Source organism: Lycium barbarum, chromosome 11 (genome assembly GCF_019175385.1).
Source record: "Lycium barbarum isolate Lr01 chromosome 11, ASM1917538v2, whole genome shotgun sequence".
Lineage (NCBI taxonomy): Eukaryota > Viridiplantae > Streptophyta > Magnoliopsida > Solanales > Solanaceae > Lycium > Lycium barbarum.
The window spans coordinates 3,302,201-3,312,977 of NC_083347.1; the positions used below are offsets into that span (position 1 = coordinate 3,302,201).

General features: G+C 36.7%; 2 protein-coding genes across 3 annotated transcripts; both read right to left on the reverse strand.

The window, feature by feature from the left end:
• Positions 1-1,213: 1,213 nt before the first annotated feature.
• On the reverse strand, positions 1,214-1,866 carry LOC132618867 (uncharacterized). Its single transcript, XM_060333867.1, has one exon. The coding sequence runs from the start codon at positions 1,752-1,754 to the stop codon at positions 1,365-1,367; it is 390 nt and encodes a 129-aa protein (XP_060189850.1). The 5' UTR covers positions 1,755-1,866; the 3' UTR covers positions 1,214-1,364.
• Positions 1,867-5,462: 3,596 nt separating this feature from the next.
• Positions 5,463-8,310, reverse strand: LOC132616774 (autophagy-related protein 8C-like). 2 transcript variants are annotated; one of them, XM_060331424.1, is made up of 6 exons: positions 8,176-8,310; positions 8,004-8,085; positions 6,903-6,958; positions 6,762-6,814; positions 6,042-6,160; positions 5,463-5,722 (listed from the first exon to the last, which is right to left on the reverse strand). In XM_060331424.1, exons 2-6 carry the CDS (start codon positions 8,038-8,040, stop codon positions 5,628-5,630), a joined length of 360 nt encoding a protein of 119 aa, XP_060187407.1. In that variant the 5' UTR covers positions 8,041-8,085; positions 8,176-8,310; the 3' UTR covers positions 5,463-5,627. The 2 variants fall into 2 exon arrangements, with proteins under 2 accessions (XP_060187407.1, XP_060187408.1); XM_060331425.1 differs by having other exon boundaries at positions 8,004-8,078; positions 8,176-8,223.
• Between the last annotated feature and the right edge of the window lie 2,467 nt (positions 8,311-10,777).

A 10,777-nucleotide genomic window follows, 5' to 3' on the forward strand; every position in this document is an offset into this window, starting at 1 on the left:
TGAAACTTTGTCGTAAGCCTTTTCTAGGTCGATAAATACCATGTGTAAGTCCCTCTTCCTCTCCCTATACTGCTCCACCAGTCTCCTCACAAGATAGATGGCTTCTGTAGTTGAGCATCCCGGCATGAATCCGAACTGATTCTCTGAAATAGACTCGCCTTTCCTCACCCTCATCTCTACCACCCTTTCCCACACTTTCATAGTATGGCTTAGCAGCTTGATACCTCTATAGTTGTTGCAACTCTGGATATCTCCCTTGTTCTTGTATAGAGGGACCATTACACTCGACCTCCATTCTTCAGGCATCATTGCCGTCTTAAAGATGACATTAAACAACCTAATCAGCCACTCCAAACCTGCCGGGCCCGCAATTCCCCAGGAATCTCGTCAGGTCCGGTCGCTCTTCCCCTGCGCATCCTACGAACAACACCCTTAACCTCCTCAACCTTAATACTCCTGCAATACCCAAAATCGTGACGCCTTCCTGTATGTTCTAAATCTCCCAACACAATGTCTCTGTCCCCTTCTTCATTTAAGAGTTTGGAGAAGTATGACTGCCATCTCCGTCTAATGTGAGCCTTCTCTCCCAATACTTTGCCATGCTCGTCCTCGATGCACTTCATTTGATCCACATCACGTGCCCTCCTCTCCCTCGCCTTGGCTAGCTTGAACAATTTCTTATCCCCGCCCTTTTCCTCTAGTTCAGCATAAAGGCGTTCAAAAGCAGTCGTTTTTGCCATCGAAACCGCCAACTTCGCCTCCTTCCTCGCCATCTTATAAAGTTCCCTATTCGTCAACTTCTCCACCTCATCCTTGCTTTCTATCAACTTCGCATACGCCACCTTCTTTGCTCCCACTTTCCTTTGCATTTCTCCATTCCACCACCAATCCCCTCGATGCCCACTATCAACATTGTATATATCACATTTCTTCAACTTCAACACCAATAGAGCAAATCAATCCACCATCAACATTCTCGATCCTTCCATGAGGAAACACCGACTTCACTTTCTCCAGATCTAAACTGCGTTGCAAAGGCTTAGGAACTCCTAATTTGATCTGCAATTTCATCTGATCGAAGGAAACACCAGGTATAGATCCTCTTCTAAAAGCAGGTATTGAATTCGAAGAAATTGCATCTCTACAAGCTAGCGTCGCAGTTCAAAATAATTTCGAAAATCAAATTCGAAGTTAGAATATTAGAAAATTCAAATTCTCAAATCAGTATTGAAGCATTCAATTATTAATTCACGTTTTCTGCTTTTAATAGTGGAATCAAACTGATGTGCAACAAACAAACACTAGAAATCTCTACATTGATTGACTTAAATTGCTACAAAATGATGATAAAAACAGGTGAATTACTAGTAACCAACATAAATAGCAGCATTAACAATATAACAATCATCATTTGCATCTCCCATTTCTTCAACTTGAACACCACTAGAACATACCAATCCACCATCAACAACCTCAACATTCTCGATCCTTCCATAAGGAAACACCGACTTCACTTTCTCCAGATCTAAACCGCGTTGAAGAGGCTTAGGAACTCCTAATTTGATCTGCAATTTCATCCGATCGAAGGAAACACCAGGTATAGATCCTCTTCTAAAAGCTGGAATTGAATTGGATGAAATTGCGTCTTTACAAGCACGCATAGCAGCTGAGGTTATGTCTTGACCGTGTTGATCGTAACCTACGCCCATTTCTACGAAGAGAAGAGTCATTGATGAATTAGGAACACACGCCATTGGTGATGGATTTGAGGTATCAGGGGAATATGAGTTGTGCTAGGTTAGGGCAAAATTGAGGATAGGCTGCTTTGAGTGAAAAAGAGTAATTTGGGGCTAAATTAACAGTAAGGGTGAGTTTGGTAGTTTTTTTTTTTTTTTTTTTTTTTTTAAAGGAATCCTATAAAATAAGTATTTTCTTACTTTATTTTTGGTATTTGATAATAAATCGAAAATAAGTTTCCAAATGTATTTGTGTATAAATTACTTTATCTGTTCAATTTATTTGACACAGTTGAAATTTCAAGATTCAAACTTCTAAACTTTGACTGTGAATTCGTACATAGAAGGTTTAACCTTTTTGTAATAAAATTTATATATTTGAAAATTACGTAAAAAGTATTATAAATCACAATAATTAACAACTTCAAATATTTAAAAGACATATAAAGAAATTTCGGTCAAAGAAAAATTTGGTTGACTCTCGAAAATCAAACTGTACCACATAAATTGAGACGAAGGGACTAGAAAAATACTATGAGGACGGGAGTGAAAGGTGGGGTGTGGTGGAGATAGGGGCTAGACATCGGGTGGGGACTAGAGTGTTGTTGGAGGGATGTGTAGGGACAGAGCGAGCATTGTAGTTACAGGTTCGACATAACTTAGTTATTTTGGCTTAAATAAAAAATACGTATGAATAATCTATCTAGTACCTATTAAGTGAAAAATATTGCAATTCAGCACTCAGGCTAAAATTCTGGCCTTTGAAAGTAGATAATTAGTGTAAAATGCTACTTGTGAAACTTATTTTTCCTATTTTCTAAGAGAAGTCACTATATTAAGGAACTTATTTTTCTAAATAACTTCTTTCTTAAAAATCATCTATCAAAAATAGTACTAATAAAAATTGAAAACTATCTTCTAATTTCCTTCATCCCAAATAACCGAACACACCCTAAGTTCCAGATTTTTTTTTCTTAGGTGGTCCCTATGCGCACTATGACAATTCCTCTTTAAGGGGCTAGAATAGCTTTGTAATGTAACTGATGTTGCTTGTTGCATGTCAATGTATTGGCAATTGTTTAATACTAGTATGAAAGGATAATTTATAAAGGCCAGAACAAAGAACAAACTAGTCAGAAAAATTGACAGGTATTTTGTTTTTAGTTCAGATTGAATAGAAACAAAAATTCTAGTGGGAGCATTTCGTCTTTTAACGAATCTTACACGATTCGAAATCGGATTAGATAAAGCCTTAATATTGATATCGGACACCAGAAAAATAGATAAAACAGATGAGAGGGTTTAGTTGGTCCTTTCCCATATGCCTCATGGTTAAAAATATCAATAAGATTAATCAATCAAGGCTCAATACCATAGTTAATTGAATTGGTTATATGGATTATGGAACATACGAAACCTTTTGGCTCTGCTTTTAAACTCATTTCACTTGAATGGTAGATAAATTCTGTCTAAAGCAAGTTTAAAAGTCCTTTAAAATTAAAGATTTTCTAATGGTGAAAAGCTACTCCACAAAAAAGAAAATTACATAATATATATATTTTTTAAACTGGTAATTGTGTATTCATCAGCATTTAGGACATACTGGAGACCTTCAAAAGTGTTGCAGCAGGAACATACAAAAAGGAAATAGAAATACTTACAGAGATTTTAATAAATCTACAAACTGATTTATATCTTCTAATCCTATTTCTTTACCCCCAAAAGTAGAAAGATACTATACAATTCCATTTGACTTTCTGAAGGGAATTGGATCTATTTTCAAAACACCTATCATTCCTCTCCCTCCAAACTGTCCACCATATGCAGTGTGGGATTATCCTCCTCCATTTCTTTTGACTCTTACTGCCTCCCCTTTTCATCCAACAACTAAGCAAATCTGCAGTGTGTTCAAGCATAGTCCATTGTGTCTCTGTTATGTTGAGAAATAAGGACCACAGTTGTGCAGTGAATTTGCAATGTAGAAATAAATGCTTGTTGATTTCATCAGTTTCCTTGCACAAGAAACATCTGGAAACTATGATGGCACCTTTTCTCTTGAGAACTTCATGTGTTAAACAAGCCCTCCTTGCCACCAGCCATGTGAAGCATTTCACCTTGTTTGGAACTGGGCACTTCCATAAGCTTCTCCAAAGCTTTGGCTGCTCTCTATTATGTAGATTACACTCCCATCACTATTATGTTTCCATCTCAGAGTGTCTGATTCATTGTTGGTGCCACTGAAATCACCAATTTTGCTTAACAAGTCGGCCACCCTTTCCACCTCCCAATCATTCAACAGTCTTCTGAAATTTAAGTTCCAGCCCTGTGCACTCCACATCTCATCTATTGTGCTCTCTGGATTATTGCATAGAATAAACAAGTCAGGAAATATTTCCCTCAATGGAACTTGCTCCTTCCAAGAATCTTTCCAGAATATTACTCTTTTTCCATCTCCTACAGTCATCTACATATTACTTTCCATCTTGGGCCATAAAGCTCTGATTGTTTTCCATGCTTCAACACCATGAGTGCCAGTGCTCACTCTAGTACACCAAGGATTGAGTTCACCAAACTTGCACTTGATCACCTCTTTCCATAATGCATTCTCCTCACTGTTGTACCTCCATAGCCACTTCATCAACAGGCAATTATTTTGTGCTTTCAAGTTTCTAATGCCCAATCCACCCCTTTCTTTATCTCTCATTGTTGTCTGCCATTTAACCAGATTATAACCTTTGCCCTCTCTGCAGCCATGCCATAAGAACTCCCTTCTAAGTCTATCCAATTTCTTCTGAACATTGGAGGGTAAAGGAAATAGTGACATTACATATGTGGGAAGAGAATCTAGAACAGAATTGATAAGAATAAGTCTTTCTCCTAAAGATAAGTATTGTGCCTTCCACTTTGCCAATTTTTTTTTCTGTTTTCTCTACTATTCCATCCCAAATTTCCCCTGCTTTGTGTTTGCTGCCAAGAGGCATGCCTAGATAAGTTGTAGGCAAAATATCCACTCTACATTCTAAAATGAGAGCAAGAGTCTGTATGTTTGGTACCTCTTTTATTGAAAACAAACTGGTTTTCCCCCAATTTACCTTGAGGCCTGAAGATGCTTCAAATTGTGTCAAGATCATTCTTATGTAACCAATCTGTTCGACCTTGGGCTTGCAAAATATCAGTACATAATATATATTATAGGGCCATGGCAGCGACAAATATGGATCCAGATATTGGGACGTACTCAAAGCTGCATGCCTTACTGACCAACCAGTCGCAGCCCAATCTAAGACTCTTTCACCAGAGCAGCAATAAATGCTCTCTCATTGCCTCCAATATATGTCATGAACATACATCAATAATATACCTCTCCTTCCCTGCTCTTAGCTTCTGTAGATTTTCTTGGTCATTTCATGCACTATTTCATAATATTGGGTTGAGACAAGCTTAAATAGAGCAATATGAACAGTCAAGATCAAGTAACAGACCCCCAACTTGTTGAGGGCTGAAACATAGTTGTTATTTTCTAAAGCAATACCTGGATATCATCTCCGAGTCTTTCTTCTCTAATTGCTTACTAGTTATTAGAATAAGCCACAGTGTATGCTAATGAATTCGATAAGATCACATTGATATAAAAATTGGATGGTTTGCACTGAAGTACGAAAAAAACAGAAAAGTAGATCATCAAACTATTTTTGAGACCAAGGAAAAGGACACAAGTGCGACCAATTAGCAAACGGAAAATAAGCATCTTCATAAAGGTGGATACATAAACCAGTCAATGTCAACCCAAGGCAGGATCTTTGGTAGAAAGATAATTTGCAAAGAGCAGCTAATATTAAGTATTTACACGGTTTCTTAGAAGTATTTACACAGTACGGTTTGCCTGCATCTTCAGAAGGATCCGAAGGTATTCTCGCCACTGTAGGTCATGTACAGGAAGCCATCCTCATCCTTGTGTTCCTCATAAATGGCGGACATCATGGCAGCTGTAAAAATGTGGAAGAACAATAAAAAAAAGGAATTGCTCAAAGCATAGTAACAAATACTCCCTCCATTTCAATTTGTCTAAGTTTGACTAGCCATAGAGTTTAGAAAAATAAGAAAAACTTTAGAGTTTTGTAGTCTCAAGCTAAAGATATGTGTAATACCAAAATGTCTGTTGAATCTTGTGGTCTTAAATATGCCATGTAGAACGTTAGAATTAAAAATTTACCAAATACAGAAAGAGACGCACTTTTTGAAACATACCAAACAGGAACCTAAGACACTTATTGAAACAGAGGAGTACTATAAAGTTCTTCTCACCTGTAGGGGGTAGGATATTCTTCACAAAGATAAAAATGGCCTTCTCAGCACTGAGCTTAATCCTCTTACGAACAACATACACAAATTGTCCAACGGTCAGATCCGCGGGAACCAAATACCTGCAGTTCGATTAACAAGTTGAACATCAGAAAAGCTTAGAAAGAGCATGAGCATGGGAAAATTAGCAAAGTCAACTCTGTTAAGCTCGATGGCGGTAAGAAATCTCCGTTCTGAGTTGCTTAACACTACTTGACTACAAATAAAAAAACGAGTGTAATGAGGTCCCTGAATTTCATTTCGACATTCCACAACAAACTTTCACATCAGTCGTGCATTCTATATATCTCCTTGCTAGTGCAAATTAAAGCTCTTTCAGCCAGATTAATGGTAATAGTACTACTAATGACTCAAACAAATGACTTGACAACAAAAAGAAAACACTTAAATATGTTATTCTTTGAAAAGGCATATCAAGAATTTACATCAATCACCATCATAGCTCAAAGGGAAGATATACACCATAGCAATCATACTACTTGAGTGCAACAACTAGAAAAGATACAATCTTGAAATAATCAACAAGATACACTATTATGGCGTCATCACGGGAAACAAAAGCCCATTTATGACCAAAAAAAAATGAAGTACTCTAAACTTAAGGACATTGTCAAATGAAAACCTGCGTAAAAATTGCAAAGTTCAAGGTGATAAAAGACTAACTTTTTCTTGTCAATGTCAGGGATGTCACTTCTTTCAGCCTTCTCCACAATCACCTAAATAGCAGGAAGTAACAAGGAACTAAGTTGGAGAAAATGCACATAAATATTGTAGCAAAACAGGAAGAATAGAAAAAATTGGTACCGGTATTCTATCAGGGTACTTCTCCCTGATACGAGCAGCTTCAGCCTGTCGCCTCTCTATATGAATGCAAGACCGAATTAACGAGATAGGTAAATGGCATCATAAGATAGGCGAGAAAGAAAGTTACAAGGGATAGTAAATTCAAAAGAATTTAAAAGTAGAGTAAAAAATATATACTATATATGCAAGTATCCACAAGACCACAACAAGCTCATGAGTCACATTAAGAACAAACAACTTCTACCAAATACAGGATTCTTTTGCTGACTACACCCAGGATTTTCTTATACTTAATTTTATACACCACATTGTGATGAATTCCTCACAAAGCTTCGAAAGCGCAGTAAGCTATCCTTCCAAAGAGTATATACAAAAATAATCTACCAGTACTAGGCTACTACTACTATTATAGAACAAATAGACACACATAATTTTTTTTTTTTTTTTTTGATTAAGCACCGGGTGTCCGGGTCTCTTTGAGCCCCGACTAATCCCGGGGGTGCACAGGCCCTCGGCAAGGAGTTTCCCGCAAGTGCACCACGGGTAATTCAGGGTTTTACCCCAGTCCGATGGCCCTCAGAAATTGTTTGCACCCAGTGGGTTTCGAACTTGAGACCTTGAAAGGGAGCAAACCCCAAGGCTCAAGCCAATTACCACCGGGCCAACCCCTGAGGGTTCACACATAATTGTAACCTAGGTTGCGCGGCCTCTCCAAAAATGTTGCAGCACTCGTGTCGGATCCTCCCAGACACACGTGTCAGCATTTTTGACGCGTTCCAGCAACATATATTCTAACTGAAAAAAAGGAACTCCAAACCTCCACTTGTATCAAATAGACAGTGAAATTCACAAGTAAATATAACCAAAAACAGATCTAAAACCAAAAAAAAACAAAAGTAAACCTAGAATTCCATAGCAAGAATCAAGCATATGCACAAAAGGTTTTGAAGGTATAATCCCCACCCACCTAACACACACCCCCCCCCCCCCCACCAAAAAAAAATTGTTCTTTTTTATAGCTCTAATTAAGGAAATTCAAGAATTGAACAAGTCAAAGATCAGATCTTGGAAAAACAATACAATAAAAACATGAAAAAATACCAAGAGGGTGTTCCAATTTGAAGGAGCTTTTGGCCATGGTGATCGGATAATGATGATAACAAAAAATTAGGCAATCTGCAAACTGATAATGAAAATAAAATTAGGGTTTTCCACAGAAAGGAAAAAAGATGTAAGTAAAGAGAGAGATCCGGAAATTTTTAGGGAAAGAGACCTTAGACACAGAGGAAATCACAAGAGAGTGAAAAACCGATAAAATTTCTCTTTGTATATATTAAAGTTATTAAAACTATATTTTCTCTATATAAAATAATAATTGGACAATGAAACATCCATCATATACGCCTCTTCAAGTACGTTTTCCCTATTTTATCCCTTTCTTCGCGCGAGAATATGACAAAATTGGTGGGTGGGTTTAAGTAGTCCCATAAATATATTTTGAGCAATTCTGATCATTTATATTTATTATAGTGAATATTTTTGTTTTTTGTTAAATGTTTGATTAACTTTACCTATTAAATTTGATGACAACTATAAAAAAAAAGGATTTAACTGAATATATTAGGAAAGTCTCATCAAATTTTAAAAATTGCAACACAAAAATAAACGAAAAATAATATCTCAAAAAACTGTATCAAATTCTAGAAATAGATCAAAGATAGTGAAAACTTGTGCCGAGTATCTACCGGAAACAATTTCTTTATCTCCCAAGGTAGGGGTAACTACTTTGTAGGATTTCACTGGTATGTTGTTGTTGTAGATCAAAGATAGTGAAAACTATGAGAAAAATACCTCCCAATGTAGTTGTCTCTAAACCTTTTTTTTTTCATGGTATTGTCAAATATAACCAACAAAGTTTGTTAAATATTTGCCGGAAATAAAAAGAATACTTTTACCAAACAATAAAGGACCAAAATTACTCAGATCATACTTATAGGACTACTTTAAAACTCTCACTCTAACTTAAGGGACCATATTTGTCATTCTCTCTTTTTAACACACCATTTTCATGATGTTGAGGGCCACGGCCTTATCCATGCTTACTACTATTACACTCTGCTCTTGTGTTCAATATTCTTTTGCAGTTCTCTATTTTCTTTTCCTCTTATGATTTCTGCTCTAGGATGCTAAAAATGGTTTAACATGATTCTTTAAAAGTTGAGTTGAAGTAAATAATGTTGTAAAGGTCTTTTATATTATCTATCAAAAGATTTCTTTTTCGTATACTAAAAATATTACCCAATTTTTCAACATATCAATATGTTATAACTTCTTGTGACATGTAACTTCTCTTGTTTTTCAAATTATTAAGGACAATTACTCTTTTAAGGAGTCCGCGACTTTTGTAGCACTAAAAAAAAAGTTGAACCAAACTAGCACAAAAAAAAAAAAAAAAACATTACTAGGTTTCACACACTAAATTACTGCGTGAAAGGACTAAACTGCAAAAATGCAAGTTGGGCCTTTCACGCACGAATTTCGTGCGTGAAGGAGGCCTTTTTTTTTTTTTTTTTTTTTTTGTGTTACCTTTCAAATCACGTTTTTTCCATACTTTGGGCAAAGATTAGTCATGTTTCAAAACCCCAAAATATCAATATTTTATATAAAACTTAATATCTTTTCTTGCGTACAATAATGTCGGCTCATTACATCAAGTCCACCTAAACGTTTGGATCGTCGTTTTAGGGGTTCTAAAGTGCCCCGAAGTAAGTTTTGAAACTTGTCATATTTATAGAGTTTTGATTTAAGTGTTTTATTATATTTGAATGTACAAATATAAATATTTGATTTAATAATAATTCATCCAATACGAGAGGTTTATACTAATTAAAAAATAATTCATTCCATTTAATTACAATACTAATTCAAAGCAATACAATAATAAATTACAATAACAATACAATCTTCAAGTTGTAGAGGCTCTATTACTTCGAGACGTGCTTGTACTACCACGACCTTGTTGTCCACACGAACGCTTGTCATGGCCAAATTGCTTACATATAGAACACTTGCGAGAATAAGTTCTTTCACTAACATCCATTTGATTGGGTCTACGACTCCGTGAGTTAATGCCCAATTTCCTGATATAATCCTTGTTAGCAACCATCGAAAACGGCTCGTTTGGCCAATAAGCTTCATTACCAAGTGGGTGGAATTGGCCGGAATATGCTCTAAGGTAACTGTGGACCTTGTATTCCCCCGCCACATAAGTTGTTATTGTTTTTCTCATTCTCTCGAAGCACTTGACAGCATAAGAACACGGCATGTGGTACGTTTGCCACTTACCACAAGTGCATGTTCTTGTTGCCTCATAAACGGTATGCACGTTTCCACCCTTACCATTGTAATAACCCGTCCTAACTTCATACACATGTTGAATTAGGTCATACTCGGTCATTTGGTGATGCTCACATTTTTTTCTATAATGCTCCATATTTTTTAACGGCTTTGGCATCCATGTCTCGTCGTCGGCTAATATCGCTCTGGCCTGCCTTGTCTAAACCACAAATCGCTCCACAACCTACTTGAAAGTCATTCTCACCATTGCGGTGACAAGTAGTTCTCGAGCAGATTTCAGCAAGCCATTGAAAGACTCTGAGTTGTTTGTTGTGAGCATGCCCCATCTTTTGCCTCTATCAGCATGAAGCGTCCATTTTCAAATTCGAGCTTCATCAACCAAACATATGCGGGTTCACTCACTGCCCTGATCAGATCCATTTTTGCAACCCATTTTCGTTGTTGATGCTCCATCGCAGCCCCCCACATCAATTTGTTTAGAGTGCCATTGTGAAACTTTGATTGCAAATTTGCCTTCA